The sequence below is a fragment of the Anas platyrhynchos genome, chromosome 8, assembly GCF_047663525.1.
Source record: "Anas platyrhynchos isolate ZD024472 breed Pekin duck chromosome 8, IASCAAS_PekinDuck_T2T, whole genome shotgun sequence".
NCBI classification, from domain to species: domain Eukaryota; kingdom Metazoa; phylum Chordata; class Aves; order Anseriformes; family Anatidae; genus Anas; species Anas platyrhynchos.
In genome coordinates this window covers 38,618,968-38,642,632 of record NC_092594.1, presented here as the reverse complement: position 1 = coordinate 38,642,632, position 23,665 = coordinate 38,618,968, and the positions used below count along the sequence as shown (strand labels likewise).

Below are 23,665 nucleotides of genomic sequence, written 5' to 3'. Positions count from 1 at the left end.
TTATTTAAACACACTTCAACGTCATGAAAGTGATCTCTTTATTTGTAACAATAACGCATCATGGTTATTAATAATATAAAGGGAGGGCTGCTGGATGTTACTTGCTCTGTGACTGTAGATCCACTGCTTCTCTGTTAGACTGCCACAGGCCTGTGAATTGACATGAAATTGAAGAGAGATCTATTACATGGATTTCCACTGGTAGGGGTTTTGTTTGTTTTTTAAACTACGCTAAGTATTTCCATGATGGCATTTGGATGATTGAACTGCTGCTGCTCTTAGCCCTGTGACCCTCTCTTTTGTTTCCCTGCCCTGTGTAAGGCATTTGTACCACAGAGAGCAGCAAATCCTGAGCTTTTCTTCCCAAGTGTGCAGATGCTGCACTGCCATATTTGATGTCTCACCAGTAGCGATGTGCTGAACCAGTGGAGTTGCTCAGTTTTCAAGTCTCTCTCTGACATACCTGTAATTATCTGTAATTAAAATGTCTCTTTCCTGAAACATTGCTTTGTTTGCTGGTAGATAGAGCAAACATTTCTGAAGCTGTAACTTAGATCACTGATGATTCAGGTGTAGCTGCTAGCTCCCTGGACCAGTTTTAAGCAGATGGGTCGGTAACAACCGCCTCACCTTCCATCCCTTGTAGAACTGCGACTTTGGAAAACTCGGATCCTTTCCAATAGTAAAAAATGACAAAAAATAATTACAATAAGGTGACATTTTTATTATTTATACAATAAAGAGACTTTTTAATGTTATTCAAAACACTTTTTTAAATACTGAAAAAGTTGGGTACACCAAAGCCGAAAAATGGCTCTGCTATACACTGCACAGCATTGTTTTAGTCCCTGTATTTGTTTTATGTACAGAAGCATCTGCAAAATGCATTCTAAACACAATATGCACCTTACGGATAAGTGTCATACATGAAATAAAACTGGAAGGATACAACCTGCATGTGCAAATTAACCGACAATATAATTGATTGCACTGAATCAATAGATTTAAAATATAATTTTGAAGTACCTTTTTGCACATAAAATGAAGCAGCTTTCAAGTTCAGTTAAGTCTTTATACTGCAAAAAACATTAAGTACATTCACAATCTATGTTAATAAAGTAGTAAATATTTTTCATTCAGCTTTATTTACATTAATACTGTAATTAAACTGAAAAGTACAGTTAGTCATTTGTAATATAGCAATCTTTTAACACATACAAAAATGACCATTTTCTGTATATAATTTAAGCTCAAAATCACAATTATCTCAAAATATTAATTACAATACAGCCATCTCCATCATAATTAAACATGTCTTTTATAAAATGGTAAAATTTTTAATAAAGTAAGCTGTTGGTTTTGAACTGGATACAGTACTCACAAGTAGAAAACTTAACTGATAAGTGTTTGTTCTGACCAGGGTTTCAGGGCAAAGCCACATATGCTAGCAAAGAGACAAAGAAGGCCCCAATTTACAAAGATGAAGCCTCTTGTGCTGCAGGGCTGTGGCTCGGTTGGTGGTGCTGCAGGAAAAGCCTCACGAGGGCCGTGTAAATTCAGCATACAACGCAAAGATGTCGTTCACTGCTGGAGTATTTGCTTGGATTCTCAAGCAAAGAGGATTGGCAAAGGCTTTTTTTGTTTGTTTGTTTGAACAAAACTATTTTAAGTTTATGACTATTAAATACTGTAATTTGAAATTTGCTTTTGCAACGAAAATTCACGTTGGCCGCCCCAGGCTCACGCCGCTGGGGAGGAGCGCGGGTTTCCTTGCCTGGCCTCTGGTGTCACTGCTGTGCTGCACGCGTGGCTAACGCCAGCCATCAAACGTACCCGAACCAAAGTTGTTCGAAACAAAACCAAACCACCAATTAGTTCATATCCTATCCAAACTACTGGCCTGAAAGTTGTATCATCACTTTGTATTCCACTCATACTAGCAAGACTGACAAGTGAAATAAGTCCTTAAACCTGACTGGCTGAAAATAAAATGGGAAGTCTTTGTGCCCTTGTGAAAATGAGAATTTTGAAGGCAGAAGAACTGGGAGAAGAGCGCTGAGGCGGGATGGTGAGGGTGGCAATAGCCCCTGGGTAAGGAGCTCAAGCTTTAGACAGCATTTTATTCTGAACTGGAAATCCCAAAGGTAAATTCTGCAAAGGTAGGTAGCAGATCTGCAGCCCACAGCTGAGGTTTGTAATCTCCTGTGCTTGTTTACAAATTTGGGCAAATTGATCCTTGTGTTTTCTTTCAGTCCTATGTGTCCTGCCTGGCTGTTAGGGGTTAGACCACAGTGAAACAGATCCCCGGGTGCTTGTGAGCTTCACTTTCATCTGAGAGGCTGGGCAGCACAAACCCCAACCTCGTCCTGCTGCCAGTCATTTCCCCAGGAGCCAGCAGCCAGCCTGGTCTCAATCCCCGTGTCTGAGAGCAGATCCTGCATGTGGGCAGGTTGGAGCGCGTGGTTTGTCATTTCCTCCTGTCTTTGCATTTCCTGTTGCATATACCCCTGTCAGATATATACATATGTACACAGAGCTATGGATGCGCGGGCTTTTCTTTGCATAAGGAAATTCAATGCTATATTACAAGCCAGAGAGGTTTAACCAAGGAGAGTCTTTACATTTTAAGTGCTCACTAACAATAGCAAACCAATCTCAGAAACACTTTGTACTGCATTTTTAGTTGAACTTTTGGGCCATGAAGATTAATGGTGTTCTCCAACATCACGGATTTGACTCTTTTGATATTAATCTATAACTAAACGTATGGCTATTAGAGCAATGTTTCCCGGGTCTTTCAACTGCTCAGAAAAAGGCCACCCCACAACAGCGCCGTGTCTGATGGAGGTCCACAGAACGTAGGCGCAGACAGGGACACGTTAAAATACAGCTTGGAAAACACCAACACTGATTTGAAGATAGCTATTACGAACGACTAGCCTTTAAATATCACAGCTCACCAACACCCTGAAAAAAATTGCAAACTGTGAATGGAAAAGGAATGAATTATCCGGACTGAAGGGTCTGCACAGGGCTTCCTGGGGTTTTTTCTTAATATGTTGCTCAAAATAAGAAAAGCATTTGGAGAGCAACTTTTTTTTTTTTCTTTTTTTTTTTTTTCCCCTCTTCATTTTTTTCTTAACAGCAGCCCATGGGGCACTCCCATGGGGGACGGGGCACTGCTGGCAGCGTGAGCCCAGACTGCGACCACCGAGCTCCCCAGAACCTGCTGCAAAAGGAGGCTGAGGGAATTACAGCGCAGGCGTCCCTTTCCAATCTAGCCCTTCCCTGAGGATGATTTGTTGTTTATTGCATGGGAAATCCAGAAAAGCAGAGCTGCGTGCTCACCGCGAGCGGGGCCATTGCCATGGGAACATCACAGCTGAAAGCTACCGGGGGCAGCCCTGCCGGGGAGAGCTGCCAGCAGCACGCCAGACCTTCAGTGGTGTTTCTAACCCAGCGTGTTTCAGTCAGTATTAGCATGGCCATGAGTAGCTTCAGAAAAACAGAGCGTGTGAGTGCCGGTGTAGCTACTGTGGGAGAACATATGGGGTGCTTGGGAGTGCTGCACAGCCCGAAGGAAGGAAACCATCTGCAGTTCCCAGCCTGCTTGCCTCCATCAAAATCCCTTCACACACATGAAACTTAACCCACACACGGAACTCGCCTCTGGGTAAACTGTCACCTACCACCAGCACTTGCCATATAACCACATTTAGTTTAAAAAATATATATAAACAGTATATATATATCACATATATCGTACCTATGTGCACGGCATGCACATAGCCGGGTTCCCCACCTGCACACCGGGCTGTACACGACCATGTACGTGAGGCTGCTGGGGACTCCAGGACAGACAAAAGGTGCACGTTATTTCGAAGGATTAATGTGCAAATCCTAATCGGGCTCACTGAATCAGTTTAGTCGCTCATAGCATTAGTCCTATCTAAACATCATTTCTACAAATTTGAATAAAAATAATGCCAAAAAGGAAATATTTGGTGATTTTGGACAACGGAGGTTGATGTTAAAGGTTCACTGCTGTTATGTTTCATCTGGGAGGCCAAATTCACCGCCATCCCCCTTCTAGAGTCAGCAGGAGTTTTGGATAAGTTAATTTGGCATTCCATTGCACTAATTCAATTTTATTGCAATTTCGTTTTCATTATAATCCATTAATGAAAGCACTCAGCAATCTTGAACTCCAGTTCTGCACACAGCCCTGGCCGATTGTGCCACTGCGCCTCAGCTCTCCGAAACTCAGCACGCAGAAACCCAGCTGAGCACAAAACGCAGAATTAACAAACACTGAAGACTGCTTCTGCCTTTCTCGCTTTCCCATTTTTCATCTGCATGTTATCTTGGGATTAGGTGTCAGGATGGGCCCCCTGTCACCCTTCTGAGACCCGCAGCTCCCCAGCATGTTCCTGGAGCAGCTGCCACAGGCTGCAGATCTCTGCCTTGGAGCTGTGTGCGGGGACGCACTGGGTGGGTGTGCACTGAGTCCTGCACCATGGCAGCAGGCAGCGGTACAGCAGGATTCAAAGCTGCGGCAGTAATTTACTCCGTTTTCCTGCTGGAAGGAGAAGTCATGGGGAAAATTTCTGCGCTAGGGAGCTGTGCTATCATGGACTGCCCCCGGGCATGGAGCAGCAGATGTGCAGACGTTCACTGCACCTCCGTGTGCACGCGTGCTCATGTTCTTAAGTGATATTTTTTGCATGAAAAGACAAAAGTAGCTCCAAAGAGGAGCTGGGTGCATAAGTACCTATTAATGTCCCTAGTTCCCATTCAGTATAATTAACGACAAACGATGTAGGTGTCTGCAATTTTCTGAGCATATGATGAGAAAATCCTTACTTCTCTAAAGGGCAATGGGCTTAAGTACGGCAATGTTGGCCTCTGACATGCCATGCATGTTAGGAAAGTTTTAGATGCGTTCTGCCACAGCCTCTGTGGTTTGAGGGGGCATTATGAGACTAAAAAACTGGAAGCTGAAAAATGGGGTAAATAACAATCCAAACCCAAATCACATGAATTCAGCAAGCAGCTTCGGCTGGTAGCATCGAGGTTTTAATTTACTGAAAAGAATTCATTATTTAAATTTATTTTCTAGACATAATCAAATCATGTATTCAAATAGCACGTTTTAGGATTAGCATTACTATGGCTCACTGGGGTACCTGCTGGTGTGCTGCCACCCAGGTGGTGCAGAAGTTCTTGCAGTGTGAACGCTTGCATGTGGTAAGTAAAAACTCGTATTGTGTGGGAACCTGCTCAGTCAGCTTGGAATTTATGGCTCATTAATATTTATACTAATAAACCTAATCACTCCTATTGATTAAAGAGAAAGGGGGAGGTGTCAACGACCATAGGACAGGGAACTTACACTGCTAAACAAATTCCTGTGGGGAGCTGAGGTGAGGGCTGTGGGCTGTGTTTCTCTGCACAGTGCCAGGGGCTGCCCTGACCATGCTTTGCAATCACTGCCACGGAGGTTAAAAAAAAAAAGGAAAAAGAGTGCAAACAATAAAAATCCTGCTGCTTCATAATGTTAGAGGATAGTTCCTATTCCTACCGATTATGTATGGGGTACTTCTCTCTCCTTTCCCATGTGCATAGGCGGTTTTTATACCACCCTTTCCTTCCCAAATGTAACAAGTCTTTTTTTCTTTTTTTTTGAAGGCCCAGGTGCTTCCAGAGGGAGGCAAAGAATGACTGCACCAGCTTTGGGAAGCCCAAATTCATTTGGAAACCTTGCTTTGACAGTTATGGCCAGGCTGGGGGGAAGGAGGGGCTGATTATGCATTTTCCTTTGTGGCTGATGGATGGGATGAGGCCCCAGGTCCCCTCGCTGTGTCGGCAGTTTCTAAGAGCAGCCAGATGTGAATGCACAGAGATGATAACTGCGTAGAGCAAGGATTTAGGGTCCTGGCCTGGCTGTCCCTCTCTCTACCCAGTTCCTCTCCCAACACCCACAGCCAAAGTGATTGCTGTGCATGTAATAACCTCAGCAGACTGCTCTTCCTGAACTCGTTGGGTTTTAGGGACTTGATGTAAGCCCCCAGCACACCCAGCAGCACGCGCAGCAGTGCTGAGCACTGGGGTGTCTCAGTAACAGCAGGGACACATCAGGAATGCTGCCAGCACCTTTGATAGCTCCAGTCCTTCCACTTACTATAAATAAGACCTGCAAAATTTATAAAATGCATTTATACCTCTACAGCAGGACGACTGGGTCCATACAGCAGGCAGGGCAGTAGACGTAAGGGCTCTGTTGTCTCTGGAAGTCATGTTAATTTAATTCGAAGTGTAATTACCTCATTGTGCGCTTGCTTACGGGACAAAAAGAAAGGTTTGAGAATTTCTAGAGGCTCTTGTAAGCAGCAAAGTGACACGGCCTTTGCCATGCCCGTGAGCTGTAGCACCGTGCCCCTGACCAGGGCCCGGCTGCAGCCCCCTGCCCGCGCTGCGGCTCTCCCTGCAGCCCACCACCACCACCGCTGCCAGGCCGATGGCAACAGCACCCCTCGGAAACACCTCGTGGGAGGTTTCCTTCTGTTTCGCCTTCTTGCTGTCAGTTACGCCCATGATGTAGGCCTGAATTACTGAACCAGCAGCAGGTTTGCAGAGTTCTGTGCTGCCGGTACGCTCTGTCGAGAACAGCGCGAGGATTTTTACCTTAAGGGTTTCACACTGAGTGCTTCAGTGGGAAAGCTCTTCCCATGCTCTCTCAGCGCCGTTCTTCTGCTCCCCCTGTGATATGTCATATCTCAGATTAAATCTATCCCCACTCGTTTTAAAGAGACTGTTACACAAACAAAGGGTTGTATAAAGGTTAAAGCCTTACTGATAATGAACATATCGAGAAGGGGATAACAGCCTGCACCAGAGCAAGAATACAGAACACCAAAGACTGGGGGAATGGGCAATGCAAGGAAGGGGCCTACAGTTTTAAATCCAAAAGTTAAAATAATAAAATTAGCAGCAACAAAAGAAGTTTTACTGCCACCCATCATAAACGTCTTCCATTTATGGAGCGTATCTGTCTAACCTCACTGTTCGTCCATTTAGTGTGTTCACATGGAATCGACTGAAAGTGCCAAAGAAAAGGAAGTTAACCAATCTCCATGTAGGTTATTTATATCTAGGTCCCAGAGTTGACAGTATCATTTATTAAGTATCTCACCCTGTATAGTGACATTTTTACTAATTAGTATGGAGCCAGCTATACACACTGCATATGTACAGGTATTTTCATAAGGCATATAATATCTTTGCATTGAAAATAAATGAACATTATTAAATTTAATTTAATATATACTTTCTTTGAGGTGTTTATGAAAATATTTTTTCTCTATATTTTTGTATGTGACATGATAGAAATATTTCATGGGAAGTACAGGTTAATATATTTTATCTTTATAAAGGCATATACAACTTTGAGGCAGTGTTTCTGATGGACAGCAGAATTCCTAAAGAATTTGTATGTGCTTCTGTGTTTTGAAATCATATGAAATTGACTTTAAGAAGTAACTTGATTAAAAAAACGCACCAATGCACAGCCAGAGGCTGACAATTAAAACTAATACATAGCCACATGAACAATATATTTATATAGTTAATATATTTTTTTCAAGATGATCGGTACTAACATAGAGTATTATACATTTGGCACTACTGTTTGCCATTGGTCCAGCAATTGGCAAAAATTTGTTTCCTATGTATAAATCTGTTTGAACATTAGATCTGGCTAGACATATTTACTATTTATAAAAAAATATTTAGACAGTAAGCTCACGTTGAATAACTAGGTCTACTGTATTCTGGAAACTCTTCAGTAGTAATACAGCTTTCTCATGTTCCATATGTACAAAACTGTGTCCATTTGCCTGCAACACAAACACAAGAAGATAAAATCAAATGAGAGCCTATTTAATATCTTCATTTTGGGGGTGCAAAGGGATATATGGAAATGAAAAACAAGCCTAAAATAAACAACAGTCATACGGTGTTTTCCTGAAAGCAGGAGTTTGAATGGTACTTTTGAACGGGAATTGGTGCAGCTTCCAGCAGTAGAGGGACCAGGTGACCTCAGGGGCTCCCTTCCAGGATGAGTTTCTCTCTGACTCTACAATATTCAGCATATTTTCCTAAGAATCCAGAACTCTGGGATGTAAGGGTTTGCTACACCCTGGAGCCCAAAGGAGCCAGCAGCAGCACAGCCTTGGTCTCAGACACTGCATGTACAGGGAGTGAAAAATTACTGAACAAACTGCTCTGCTTTGGTGCTAATTAAATCTTTCTGTAATTGGCTGTTAAAATGCTATTTCAAATCGTCAAACTTCAACCTAATTATCAACAGCTTACTGCATGTGATCGATAAGTAGAACCTCCACAAACAGAGCAATGATGCCAGTGAGTGTTAACACATTTCAGTTCACAGAACCCTGGGAACTGGATACTGTTAGCTAAAGGCACTGCTTGTATTGGAGAAGTCAAATATCCTTCATCCTTTCACACCTATGTTTTTTTCCCCTGTTAATTCTTTCACAAGATTAATGGCTTTCCTTTATTTGCCACAATATAAATCAATACCTGGTAATAGGTATTATGGTTGCATAAAGGAATTGCAAGTAAAAGGAAAATGTTCCTGCTGGAGAATTTAAAATGACGTGCTGGCAGTGACAAATGAGAAACTGCTGAGACTGATCTGTGGTCCTACAAGAATGACCGAGAGCACCAAGTCAAACGAACGCCATCAGATAAGTGATGAAAAGAGTTAGGAGAGGGAAATCTGCTACCTGAAAAAATGCAGCAGTAGCTTATACATGATTATGTCAGTACAGGAAAATGCTCTTATGTTAGGAACAGAAGCTGAAAACCCACCTGGATGTAAGGAGCAATGTTTTCCCTGTGAGGGTGGTTGAATGCTAAAGCAGGGGCCTGCTAGGTGCCCCATGCTAATGACAGCAGGAAAAAATCTTTGGCATAACAAAAGCCATAAAAGAAACAGCTCAAAAGAGGTGACAGAACTGCTCCCACACAGCCCTCACAGAACCCGTCAAGAATGTCCCCACTGCCTATAGTTCATTTAGCATATCAATTTCTTTTTTTCACTGCTTTTGAACATACTAACAATTAATTGTAGATGTTACAGAGATGTCAGATGTTCTGCAGTGCCCAGACAGGAGGGGCTGGGGCAGCGAAGGGGAGAGGGAAGCAGGAGGGGAGAAGAAGAAAGGCTCCCAAAGATGCCTGACCATGTCCTTGGTGTGCTGATTTTCTTCATAAAGTGATAATAACACAGTTAACCTCTAACCCTTGATCGGGCCAAATGGCTTTAAAAACTGTTATAAACCTTTCAGACAACTCCAATGACTCTTCATTTTGTCAAAAGTAATACTATTTGCTGCCAGTGGTAATATATTTTCTGGGCTTAAAAGCAAACAAACGACCTTGCAGGACGTGGCAGAAAACATTTTTCCTGTGTCAACAACCACCATTTTCTGCAAATGAGGAATTTTGGAAAGGTGTTTTAGGTAACAGCCTGCCTTTATTCTAAAACCTGAGACCTCTATTTAAAAAAGTAGATTTGAATACAGAAAATATTTGCTTCAGAAATGTAACAGAAAACAAAAGGCTGAGGTTTCTCTGTAAGTTGTGCAGAACCCAGCAGAAGAGCTGCTTTTCATGCAGGCGCATTCAAAAATGAGGAAGCAAAGGAGAGGCAAAAACAATGCCAACCACAAATCCCTCCCAGGGTGTGACTACTTTGCTCCTTACACCAGTATCACATCAGCTGCAAAGGTGAAAACTGGAAACACGCCTTACTTTGTCATATCCTGCTGCTAGAGAAACTGCTTGTAAAGCTCCTTCCTCCCTGCAGCATCTTGCACTATTAATGTTGAAAAGCTGGGTATGATGTAAGGAACATTTGTATTTTCAAGTTTAAATTGTGTTACCTGGATTTTTCCTGTGACAGGCTGTGATCATTAGCCCTTTTCTGCAGTGCCATGTCCTCTCAGAAAGCTGGTGCTGGCATGAACGTGCTTTATCCAGCATCCCTGGGGAGGGAGCAGAATCTGCCAAGCAAAACAAAGGCCAGCCTGGCTCCTGGCTGTGTGATGCTCCCTCTGTTCCTAATGTGCTCTCTGTGTTTAATTCAGCTCCCAGCTAGTGGTTAGGGGTTTGTCAGCCAGCACACCCCAGTGCCTCTTTCCCACATACTCATTTGGTTTTCAAACAGCTTTGTTCCTTCCGAGACCAGCTTTCAAGAGTACTGACAACAATACAACACTCTATTATAAATCAAGTGCCATAATACCAAAAACTGTAGTTGTACTGAAAATAGTGTTACTGTAAGATGCAAAGATTGGTTTTATGTCTCAGTTCAATTACAAAGCAGTGAAGTCCAGCCATACCTGGAGGATCTTGTCGCCAGGCTGGAGCAGGCTGGATGCTGGTCCGTCAGGCTGAACCCTAGTAACAAAGATACCCTATAAGTCAGAAGTAACAGAGGTTAGGATGCTATCACCAAGAACTAGTTCCCAAAATACAGGTGTCTCCCTAACTGCTGCTCTGGGGGATCTGTATACTCTGACAATGCTCTAAACTCTAAACTCCTTTTTTAATTTGTAGGTAACCAAACAATGGCACTGACTTGCATCAGCTCTCTGTGACCTTCAGCCAGTTACCGCCAAATACAAACATAATTGTGGGTCATTGGAAATTGAGATTCTGCTTCACAAAATAATGTGCAATTGGAATAGTTTTTGGGCATAGACAAGAGGAAAAGGATTATCAGGAGGTTAATTAAAATGGAGCAATGGTCTGTAGCAACTTCTCTTAATCCATTGTCTGAGGAAGAAATGACTTTGAAAAGGGATAAATCATTAAATAATGAAGAATATTTTAGATTTGGATTTCGAATTTCTGTAAAATATGTTAATAAACCCCCAAACCAAAGATTGAGTTCCTGGATGATGAACACATTAGAAATGTTACCCATACAGCTCGTGCAGTCCTGCACATCTGCACCCATGGGCTCACCCTCTCTGCTCTCCTCACCCTACTGCTGACGGCGAGCTCCTATAAGCAGCCTGGAGAGCTGGGCACAGGCCAAATTTTAGCCACTTACATTGCTCACATAGACACCAGGGGAATTCCCTGCTCGTTATCATCATGCAAATCATGAGTTTGAGGGATTTTATAGCCTTCCAGAGCAAGGTACTGCCCAGGATTTCTATTCACCTCACAGAAAGCTGAGCTCCTGCAGAGCAGAGGGATGGAATTTTATCATGCTTACATTTCATCCACACACCATTAACGTGTGACATAAGTCTGCCATTCAAAATGCCTGCTTCTGTGCTTTTTACTGCTTTTCCTGTCCTTCCCTCTTTTCACAGCACCGTCAGCACCTCATGGCAGGGGCACATCACCGCGCAGAGGAGGGCTTGCTGCCATCCCTGCAGACTTCATCTTGCAGACAGAGCAGTGCCATGTGCATGACTTAAAACCATCACGAATGACTGGCATGTATGATGAGAGACAAGGTCACCCTCCTACTGCTTCTACGACATTCCAAACATGGTAAATCTGATTTAACGGTATGGGAAGCAAGGGTTCAGTGTAATAACATAAAACTTTAACTGTTAATTCTTTCAATATAACCACCTCGTCAGTACCTTACACATAATTTTGCATTTCTATTACTAGTAAAATTAAGTCTATCTACAGCTATTACTGCACGGAATGTGTTACCCATGTAGGCACATTCATAGTAGGACAGAGATTCCTCTTAATAATTCCAGGCAAATGATAGACAACAGAAGTACAGCTTAATTCTAACATCATACATCAAACTGAAAAAGGGACACGATGCTATAAAGTGTAATACCAGTCTGCAGTCTCAAAAAAGAACACCAAAAATGAGCACGTTTTAAGGGCTAATTGTTAAAATGCCTGATGGCATGTACATTAAGGTGAACTATACTTTAGGTTCAAAACAGGGATTATTGATGATAAAACTGAAAAAAAAAGTAAGATTGTGTTAGACTGGTATTTTAAAGAGCATTTTACATTTCCTATTAGAATCTCTTGTAGTTTGAGAGTGGTGGGTAAATTATTTTTTTTAATTTGCATGCAGATCTCAAATTTGTGATACAAGATGAAGATTCATTATTATTTTCATCATTTGCCAAACATTCTCAGTGTTTTTGTAAATTATGACTGCCTCCTGAAACTGAATCCAATATTATCAAACAATATCTACTATAATAATACATTTAACTTAGAGGTACCCACAGTCTTCATTTTCCAACAAACTCCTGTCAGTTTTATTGCACAGGACAGATGAACTCACAGGTCTAAGAAAGAGTTTTCTAATCCTAAAGCACTGTATAGCTGATAATCACCAGATGTTGTATTTTTATTAGTCAGCCTTCCACTGACTAAAGAGATTTATCATCCTCTTAAATGTGTAATTCCCAGAATGAGTACTGAATGTCCCTGGCCATCATGTACCATAATGGTAATTTTTTTAATTAACATTAAAAACTAGGAGATTGCTTGTCACGGTGTTTGTAAGCCGTCACTGCTTATCTCCAGACCAGTTTGTGGGCCAGGCCTATTTTATTTGACGCCCCTCCTATAGACCCTGGTATTTCAGTTACCCAGTGAAGACAGTGCTGTTTTAGCATTCCCTCTAATGACTCCAGTGACAATTTAATCAGGGCCTATACCGAGTCTTGAAAGAAAAAAAGTGAAAGAGATGGTACTCCAGAAAACAGCCTGAAAAATTATCTTACACATGGGCTGTAAGCCCAACACCCATGTGACTTCTGGTTTGATTCTCTTGTCTTCATTAAACACAAAAGAAAGAAAGCAAACACTGCTGCCTGAACAGAAAAATGCCAGGCACGGGAAAACTTCTTTCATTTATCACAACAGAAGTGCATAGAAATGTCATTCATGGTATCTATGTCTCCTCTATACGGCACTCTAAAATAAAGCCTATTTAGTGAGCAATTTATTACTTACCTTATCAGAAGGTTTGAATGGATTGCCTTGTCCACTTATTCCACCACTGATACTAAAACCAAGGCCAGGATTCTTCTCTATTCTCACACAAAACTAGGTTAAAAAGATACGGCAAGATAAGTCAATGCCAACACTAAAGGCTATCTAAACAATGGCATCTTCTTCTCATACAGTCCCGTTTACCATTCCTGAGCTGAGCTGACCCTCTCAAAAGCTGTTTAGCACAACACAGTAAAAGCCAGCAGAATGCTGTTACAAAATGAAAGTATTCGAAGTGTTTTAACATGATGCAGTGGTACTATAATATTCTATATATACTAGATATTCTCTATATACTCTCTATATGCTTTCTATTTTTGCATATATAAAAAAATTATTTTCAAGGAGAGAAAAAAGGGACTCTTGAAAAGACAGTTTACGTTGGCCAAATTTTCCACTCTCACTTGAACTTTGGGTAAATGTATGCCAGTGAGAAGGGAATCTGCCCGTACATAGACTTCTTGTGCACTTGTGTTGTTCCAGAAGGTGTCGCACAGGCAGCACCCCTGGGTGCTATGCAGGTGACAAACGCAAGCAGTAAGTAACCTGAAGGTATTCAAATCATTGCCAGTTTTAGGGCCAGGGCCCCAGTAGCTCTGAGCACCAATGGGTTTTGCAAGTGCCTTACTACAAAAAAAAATGCTGAATCTTATCTTTTAGTCAGGGTGAATTTAAATGGCATTGGCTAACTTAATATAAAATGAAAATGACTTCAGTGCAGCTTAATGACTACTCATTGAGCCAGTCTGAACACGTACCACAAGCCACGCAAGCAATTGTTTCCAAATCTCAGTGGTATACTCAGAGACTTAACACAGGCTGCTCCTGACATGGATTGCCCAATGTTTTACCCAAGAGAAAGGTTTACTAATGATTTGGAGCCTTACTCTTAAAGTCAGGTGCCTTATACAGCTGTTGAAACTATTAAGGCCAAATGTAACAGGGATAGGACCCAGCTTTTGTCAGTGTTAGCTTATGCTCACACTTTCCTACCTGCTCCTGGTAGGCGTCCGTACTTCTCTGCCCCTTGGTCTGGATGAGACACCGCCCCGTCTGAGGTGCTCGGGAGCTCTGCGAGGAGGGGATCTGGATAGGCAGTGGTGGCTGGAACTGTTGGATGGTCACCTTGTTCATGTTTCCTTCGTACTGCTGCTCGCGGCTCCGGTGCTGCAGGCTTTGCGATCCCATTAAGGTCTGGATGTGGCTACCTGCCTGTGGGTAACGCAACCCGTTAGGCCCGAAAGTCAGGAAGCTGCAAAGAAGCAATTATTACAACTTACAGAGTCGGGTCAAAGCAAACCTCTTAAATCACATCAGAGGTTTGTCTTTTGACCACGACTGGAAGCAACTGTGATTAAAAGCAGCGAGGATATGTACAGTGCGTTTGGCAGCCCTGGGAGAATAAAGGGAAATTAGCCAGATAGAGTTTGTTTTATGAACAGGAAATAGTTGTTTCCTCATGTCATAATACATGATTCTGCTCCAAATATTTCTTGAACTGAAAAAATACAATAAAAGGAAACAGAGTGCACGCTACAGACATTGGAATGTTTTGTTTGCTTTCTGAAGCTGGTTTGGAATAGGATTTATGCCACAAATACAGATATTGTCCATTGCAGTGTGCTGCGTACAGAAAGCATGATTAATTGAATTAGTCTTGTCCTAGGAACAAATATGGTCCTTACAAAATTTAATTAATAAAATTACCAATTTCTATGATAATTCTACCAAACTGAAACTCTAATATTTTGCAAATGTAAGTGAAATATTGAATTCACGTTGTCTTGACATGTTGATATTTTCATTTAAAAAAGGGCGATTACTGCCATCCCTCTTTCCCCTCTGCCCCACTGCCTTCCACGTTTTCAGCAGTGATCTAGCAGGTGCGGTTTGCATTTTGTGTTCTATTCCTGACATAGTGAAGTCGCCTACTTGCTTAATCTTCAATACACGTTCTCTATTTAGGCACATGAATTACAGAAACATTTGAGACAAATCTTTGCAAATGAAAATAGGGCAAGACAATTTTAGACCTTTGCCATATACAAGATTGAGATGTTGCTTTTAAATAATTGCACACAACTTAGCTGTAAGGGAATGAGCAAAATTCCTGCTCCCCTGTATGACCAAATATTACTGCCTCCATGAATTATCACTCCATCGCATTGTTTTCAGATTAAGGCACTCATCAACCAGCGGTTTTATTTGAAGAGCCTGAACGTGAACGAGCATTATGACTGCACATCTCAGTACCTACAAGTGGCTTTGGATGAATGGAGCTACTTAAACAGTGCTTCACATTGAGTTAACACCAGCCAAGGGCACAACCACATCTCCTCATCAAAGTCTAATCCTCATTACCATGGAACCTTTATGATCCTGGTGGAAGAATCACCAGTGGTGAGGCCGTATTTTAGACACAATTAAAGTTAATACAGCAAAAGATCAAAACAAGTCTTACCCACTGGACATTCACCTGGCCTTGCAAGTTATGGCAGCCAGGGCCATAGAATCGATTGCATGTTGTCATAGCAAAAATACATCTGAATGGCTTTTCAAGGTGAAAATACATCATTAATACAGGTGCAGTTGGAGCTACTTGAGTCACTGAACACAGAATGCCAGAAAGACACACACACAGTTCCTGTGGTGACTGCAGGCAAAACTGATCTGCTCTGACGTGCTTTTTTGCTGACTATATTCTGCCAAAGGAACTAGCCAGAACAACTAGACCACTTTTCTGGCAGGTCTGTATCTTAGTACATGAGGGGGATAGTCTCAAAGTGAGCAACGGCAGAGGAAGCTGTTACATCTTGTACCCAAATCTTCAGTGCCCAAACTCCTCTGTGCTAACAGACATTGACCAACTTCTGGAAAAGCCTGGAGAAGTCAGCCTGTGCTGTGAATAGCCCACTTCACAGGTCAGAAAGATCTACTATTCTTCCAAGATCAGAAGGGAAGAAAAATGCCCAGGACAGACTTTTTTTGCTGCTCATTAACTCCCCAGCAGCACCAGGCCATGCCCGCAGCAGGTCACCGAGTCTGTGTCACCCTGAGCTGTGCAGACCCACGCCGAGCAGCTGCCCGCATGCAGCAGGGCTCTGTGCTTCATCTTGTGCCAGGCTGCCATCAAAACAGGATCCAAAAAGCAGAATCTCATAAATTTCACTGTTCGACTCAGATATAATCCCAGCGTATCCACCACAGCATACACAGCAGGTACATTCTGCCTCAGAGGAAGACATCTATTTCAAATACAAATAAAACTGTGCTTTTTCACTGAAAATCCTCCAATCTTCTTTACCAGCTTAAAAGACCCGTAGGTTGAGCAACATCTGCTGGAAATGAAACAGAAAGATGCCCCAGCTTCTCAGTTCTGGCTAACAGATACACTCCCAAGTCTGAAAGGGTGAGCAATGGTGACCTGGCCACTTCTGTGCTCCAGTTCCATAGCACACGCTTCTTCCACAGCCACCGAGCCTGTTGGAGCCCACGCAGGGACCTCCAGAAGTTTGTGTGGCCTCAGCCTCTGTGTGATCTGCTGCCATCCCGCAGTACCTGCAGAAGAGCCCAACTCCCATGGTCCAAACACCCATCCCAGACCTGCATAGCTCGTTGTCTTCCATGACCATCAGCATGCACCCAGGTCAGATGAACTGATGGCCATTCATTTTCCATCTTCATTCTCTCACTTCGACTACTCTTTTTCATAAGGAGTGACTTCCAGGTTCCCTTTTGGTGGTTCCCCCTGCCACACTTCTATCCCTTCCCTTTCTTCGGAGAAGCACACAACTCAGAATGCAGCTGACTTCTGCCTCATTGACTTGGCAGAAAAATTGGGTCTTCCAGGAAGTATAAATACTGTAGTCTTTTAATAAGTCAGTGGGTTATTCAATTTAAAGATTAAAATATCCAACTTCTCCATAGGAGAGACATCTCATAAATTATGGGCTGATTACATAAACGATCATAGTTAAATTAAAATAAAACTGGCATTTAATCTCTTGTCTGAACAGCAAAGAGGACAGAAACAAGCACTCACATAATATATAATGTAGTGACTACTGCGTAGTATTCCCAGCCTACCTAACATACATGAGCAGTATATGCATACCACATTAGCCTAGGTACACAGCCTGTCTGTCTATTGTACATGCTCTTTCCCTTGGAATAACAAGTCCCAATTTTTCTTCCAGTGATTTCCCAAGTACAGCTCTACCATGGGCTGACCCTGCTCTGCACAAGGCCATTCACACTGGTACTACTGTGTTACTGGAAAGCCACAACATATACTACTATTTATATTTACATCATTTAATTGTTCCTTATGTTGAACTTTATTTCTATAGATTTTTCCAAGTCTGACTTCAAATAATTGCAGTGTATTAATCCCCAGACGCTGGTAAACCTGGACACTCCAGGTGACTTTATTGAAAAAGACATTAGCATCGTTGTACCAACACACTGCAAACCACCTCCTGAGGATGGTGGGTAAACAATTTTCAGAATTCATTTTCTCATTCCTGTTAATAGACTTTGTTTGAAGAGATCATATTGTGATTTGGTGTGTATTCATACTGTGGCTCTTGCTGGAGGTGGATAAGCTGAAAACAAATCCTTTTCTTAGAAATGGCAATTATTTATTCTGCAGAAAGAAACTTTACTATGCAGACTGTTCCCCCTGATTTCATTTGTATTCTGTACTTTATTTAACATCCACCACAAAAGTTAATTATTTTCAGCTCAGTGTCCAATATTTACAGTATAATTAAAGTAGCTGACAGCGGATGTAACAATGGATTGCTCCACTGAGTTAAGCAGATTTCAGGACAGTTATGCAATGTTTGTACTTACCACATCTGAGCAGCAAGACTCTGAAATATTCAGAATGAAACACAATCTGCAGTTTCTTATTATAGTACCACTGATGATGCACAAATGAAAGACATGGACTTGTATTAGATTGTGTGAATGGATACGTGCAGGCTTTATCCCAATATGTTCATGAAGATAAGGAGTAACTCCTCTTAAATATCTTATCTGGGTTTCTTGCATACCAGAGGATAAAGAAACCCTTTGAACATCTTGGCTGTCAGACAATTCCAGTGAACAATGCCAAGGCACCGTCCTCTTTCTTTACCCTCCTGCACCTCGGGTGGAGCCTCTGGGCTGCTCTAGGTACAACAGCTCACAGCTCCCATCTTTAAGCAACCCTCCTGCATGCGTGCAAACTATCTCATCACTACTTTTTTTTTTTGTAAAGGCAAGGGCTCGTGCTGCTGAAACTGTCTTGGATAAATAGATGTGAAGGCAGTAGGGAAATATTTGCTTCATCAGTGCTGACAGTTAATTACACTGCAGAAATGATCAATGTGCACATTATGACTCATAAGACTTTACTTGTCAATGAGCAGGACCCATCTCCATCCAGTTAACAATCAGTGGAATTATCATTGCTTCCACGTGCAGCTCCACCTTCTAAAGCTGATTGCAAACAGTTCACTTTGTCAAGATCCTTTATTCTGCAGCTTTATGATGATAATGTCTAAAAAAGGCAGTTTCTCAGCCAATGAACAGAGCCAAGTCGAGCTGGGAGACAGCAGCCAGTGTTTTCCCAGGAACTGGCCGGATCCCAACACTGTGCCATTTACTGCCACGAGGTACTAGGAATTAGACACCTTTCTAGTTTATCAGCAAATGGTGTGTGCTCAGGATGTCTCTGCTAAAACGTCTGTAACAATCTGGACAGTGAGCTGCTCCCCATCTCAGCACTTTTTTTTTTTTTTTTTTCCCATGAACTCAATAATTTAATTCAAACAAAGAATTAAGAATTTAAATGGCATATTTGGAGGACAAGAGGGGGCTGATGGCTGCCTGCTACATGCAGGAATACTCCTGCTGAACCACTGTGCCCGCTTCACGCACTAGAGACGTACTGCTACCATCTGCATAAATAAACACAAAAAAGCAGGTAGCAGGAATGAAAACGTCCTTAATTCATAGCAATTGTTCCTTCAAACTTTGAGACAAAACCAAGCGTCCCCCAAACCTGTCCCCGTTGCCCCGTGCTCCTCCTTCCATGGATTCCCCAGGAAGGGAAGGGAACCGCAGCCGTGCAGCCGCTCTGCTCGTGCCACCTACCTTCTTGGTGACGGTGTCGGGGGGCACGTCCCGCCGCCCCAGCGGGTAGGGGTTCCACTGGCCACTCACAGGCACCTCGTCCTGCCCGTTGTCCAGGATGCTGCTCTGTTGCGACGGGGTCTGTTGCAGAAACGGTAGGGCAGCCTTTAGTCACTGGCAAAAATTCTCTCCCCATGCTTATTTCAGTCATCAACCCCGTTAAACTGCCGCACGCTATTGCTAAATGGAAAGCCTCCAGTTCCTAGGGCATTTCATTAACACGTAATCACAGTGGGTCTCTGCAAGTTAGAGATCTCGAGAGATATACAGTGGAAATAATGAGCATGATGAATGATGAGAGAAAAGAGAAAAATAATTTAACGTAGTTCCTTATTTCAGGAAAGTAAATTTTGGTGAAGCCGCGTATTTAAACTGCAGTCTGCCATTAATTTTTTGAATGAAAAGTTTCTAACAGGTCATTCAAGTATCAATAACATTTTACTGAGTACTTGCCACGAAGATTAAATTATATGCTCGTATTTTCTTAAAAACATATTCCCCATAGCGGCAATATTGGACCTGTGAGTACCGTGCCCCAGGCAGAGGGAGCTCTGAGTAACTCTGCCTGTTGTACACTGCTCACAGACTTCTCTAGGATGTGCTGGCTTTGTTTTAGGTTAGCAGGACATCACATGCACGACAACCAGTAGTTAAACTCTTCCTGAATATGAATGGACATAACACACATGGAAAGTTTCCTAAATGATCTCAATACTTTTTTCTTTTCCACTTTTCTCTCCTTCAGTCATGGTTCTCATCACTTTTTCACTCCTTACTCTGCTCCTGTTTTCAGTACTTTTCAGGGCATGTATACCTTTGCTGTCCCATCCAGCTTTTCTGTTATCTGTCTCTATTTCTTCACAATAGCTGGAAATTTTCCTAATGTGGATATGACTTTTTGTGTCAGACCTTCCAAAATACCAACATTACATTACCACTGACAGCATATTACATTATACATTATTACATTAATATTATCTACATTATTATTCATATTACAAAAAAATCACCCTTGATTTTAATCATTATTTAAAAAGGCAAGAAATCTGACATCATAATTCTCTCATCATTCAAGAAGTCCTCCAGAAAAAAATCAGGAAAGATGTGATTTTCCTCGTATTAAAATGCTGCAAACATTTCCCCTGCTGAAAGCACAAGACCTCCCCTTAGAGCTCTCTTTGCACATACTAAAAAGGGAAAAACGAGACCAACCTCAGCACTTTTTCCACTGGTGACCCCTCACAGACCCTGTCCTAGTGCCTGACACTGCAGTGCTGCCGCTCTCTGGCAGCACAAATCTCCTTTAATGTTGGCTAATGTGGGCCCAGAGCTCGGCAACATAGGGACAAATGAATTTGAAAGAAGGGATGCCTGAGCAGGGGCCAGGGAGGGACTTGGTGCCTACATAAAGCCCTGGATCAGCCTCTCTGCCCTGTTTGCTGCTCGACCCTATGTCCTCACCCAAAGGGGACACATCAGCTGAGAGCCAGGCAGCAAAGTTCTAAAACGAAGAGGTACCATTGCAAAAATCCGTGCTCTGAGGAGTAATGAAAAACAAAGGAAAAGAAAGGAAAAAGAAAGGACATCATCTGTGTGCCATGAGTCAGCCTTCCAGACCCACCACACAGCGAGATGCCCAAGGCTGGGCTGGAAATGTGGTCACCTCCCTGCGAGAAGAATTGATGAAGAATCGATGCCCGCAGCCACACAGCCACCGGGGGATTGTGCGGAGGCAGCTTCCTACTGGCACTTGTGGTTTTTCTCCTAAGTGATGTATGGGAATACGCTGATTATTCATGAAGGGAGGGGGTGCCGTACACTTCTGAGACTGAAATGCACCAAACCGCAAACTTTTAAAAGAATTGTGACACAGATGCCAACAATTCAAAGCAATCTTCTGAAAAGTGGTTCTTTTGTTACTGCAGACAATGCTGCGTCTTTTTGATAAGCGACTGACTAATCTGCAGAGGTGAGTTAACACTCAAAAAGGAAAAAATATAGAGGATGCTTTCTGAAGAAAAAGGAAAGTTCTGTGATAAGATTTCATTTTCATTTTCTGCAGTAAAACAAATTCATTTACTTGTTATATCATTCATTTACAGAGCTTGGATGGACTGCAAACCAGTAAAAACTATGTGCTTTTTATGTTTAGGTAAATAAAGAAAAGCAGCAGTTTAACATTTTATACATGCAATAGACTCAATGTAATAGACTTTCCCAGTTTAGGCAATTCATATACTTGATTTCCTGATCTTCCACTGGACAACTAGACCCCACTCATTACTCTCCTGAATCGAGGCCACAAGAAAGAGGAGGAAGAGGTAAATTTGAAGCTGCTGTGGCCTGGATTCATTGAGAAATGCAAAATGTTTTAGAACATGTGAAGGAATAAAACTGATCAACAATGAACATTCAAAGTTCAGCAATAGTTTTACCCCACTTCCCAAACAGTACAGTAAGAGAATACACCCCCTTCATGCATTTCGGCACCATATTTTGTATGGATATGTAGCAATGAAATGCCGGTGAAATATAAAGCAGAATAATTCACATAAGGCCACACCAAAACATGTCCAGTTTCATGAAGTTTCATGCCCTAACCATTTTCATGAAGTTCCTCATATATCCATATTTTAATATCCATATTCATTTATACTTTAAAATTGTCAAGTATGTAAGATCTTATTCTTAAATGTATGTACAAAAATACTCCCACCATTTGGAGCTACTGTTAAATTACCACCTTTCAAGGACTTGTGACAAGAATTCCTATACACCCAAATAGACAAACAAATTCTTTGAAAGAAAAAAACAACATGACCAACACTGGGAAGCTGTCTACGTCCAAACAAACACACAGCTACGGCTAAGATTTGACCTAGATGTCATTAACTGAACAACAACGGAGAAGCACACACTAACACTTGGACTTCAGTCCAGGGACAGCTGAATGGGAGCTGCAAATGAAGATAACAGAGTATGGAAAGTTACAGCAGGAGAAACCCAACAGTGATCTATGTGTAGTGTGTGTGCACGTTGTTAAACTATCACAATTTTGTTGAAAATAAATCCAGTGTGCTGTGTATACCTGCATTAGCTCAGAAATACTGCTGCCTGCCCTCCGGCCAGCAAGCGCAATCTGGTTGTGCTGCTGCCCCTAAATTCTCTTACTCTTGTACGCAGGGTTAGATCTCAACTCTTACACTGGGCACTGAAACCTCCTTTGGGAACTCACCCTGGCCAGGCAGTGCCTGGCACAGCACCAGCTGGCTCAGGCCAAACGTGCCCGCGGCCAGCCCGGCAATTAGCAGCACAGATGATGGCATTTCAGTGCCTGGATCCATGCTCTGTGACCATTTAATTACTTACAGAGATGCAGCTAATTTGTACCAACAGCTACTGCTGCTAATGCAGTACGGCACAGAGCGGTGCTCGCTGTGCTGCTTCTAGCACTGCCGTGGTGCCACTGGCCTTAAGCACTGTCCCCACAGCACACGCATGGCACCTGGCTGATGCTGCCACTCCAGCATGGCCACACACAACAGGGAGTATGGGCTCAGCATCTCCTCCCTGATATGCAGATACTTCAGCAGTGTCCCTCTCTGGCCTGCTGTGTGTGCTTTTCCTACCAAACATTTGCTTGTGTATAATCGTGTATATATGTGCTAATCATCAATAAATCATCCATTGCTCACAAATTGAAAAAAAATGTTGAAGAAAAATATTTCTATGGGCAGTCCTCCAAACAAAAGTTTAACATTAGTTTAAGTGTGCTAGGCACCTACTCGTAATGTATCAGCTATTACAGCATACTCAGTTAATGTTCAAATGTTAAAATGTCCATCTCCTGGAGACTATTTAACTGCATGTCAAACATCTCTACATCAATTTTTCTTTTTCTTTTTCTTTTTCCTTTTTTTTTTTTTTAAGATAAAACAGTAAAAAAACAAAACATGTTCTTCATTTCTATGCACAGATTAAGTCATTTACAAAATATAATGATTGCATCAATCTAACACAAGAGCAGAAAGCAGTAATGACAGCCATGTGAGCTACTTAATCCAAAAAGCAAGATTCTTAAAAGATTCCAGGAAAACTGTGTTACTATCATCTTTGCTTTTTGGATTGTGTATAGTATAAGCATGAACTATAGGCAAAAGCTAAACCAGGAAAAAGCAAGGAGTATTATTAATTTATTTCGAAATGCTGGTATATGCTGGCTATCCCATACTTACTTTCGGTAGAGGTAGCTCTTGAAGCATTTGGTTTTCAAATTTAGATTTAGTCTGCAAGTTTAAAGTCATGCTTCTGCCGGCATGCATTGCTGAAAACCCTCCAGAGTGCAGCATGCCAAGGCTAACTGTGTTGTGTTTGTAAGCAGCGGTCTGAGTAGAGGAAACAA

At 42.1% G+C, this 23,665-nt stretch overlaps 1 protein-coding gene across 9 annotated transcripts in view; it reads right to left on the bottom strand.

Moving 5' to 3' along the window:
* Positions 1-703: 703 nt before the first annotated feature.
* The window catches only part of LRRC7 (leucine rich repeat containing 7), a 176,666-nt gene continuing 153,704 nt past the window's right edge, over positions 704-23,665 (bottom strand). For 6 of the 9 annotated variants that reach the window (XM_027462559.3, XM_072041781.1, XM_072041780.1 and 3 more), the window contains 6 exons: positions 23,499-23,648; positions 19,225-19,344; positions 14,077-14,295; positions 13,045-13,137; positions 10,428-10,502; positions 704-7,895 (listed from right to left, as the gene is read on the bottom strand). In XM_027462559.3, coding sequence (XP_027318360.1) covers positions 7,788-7,895; positions 10,428-10,502; positions 13,045-13,137; positions 14,077-14,295; positions 19,225-19,344; positions 23,499-23,648 — 765 coding nt within the window. In that variant the 3' untranslated portion in view covers positions 704-7,787. The remainder of the gene's footprint in view (positions 7,896-10,427; positions 10,503-13,044; positions 13,138-14,076; positions 14,296-19,224; positions 19,345-23,498; positions 23,649-23,665) is intronic. The other 3 variants (XM_038182891.2, XM_038182892.2, XM_038182893.2) reach the window with 2 other exon arrangements.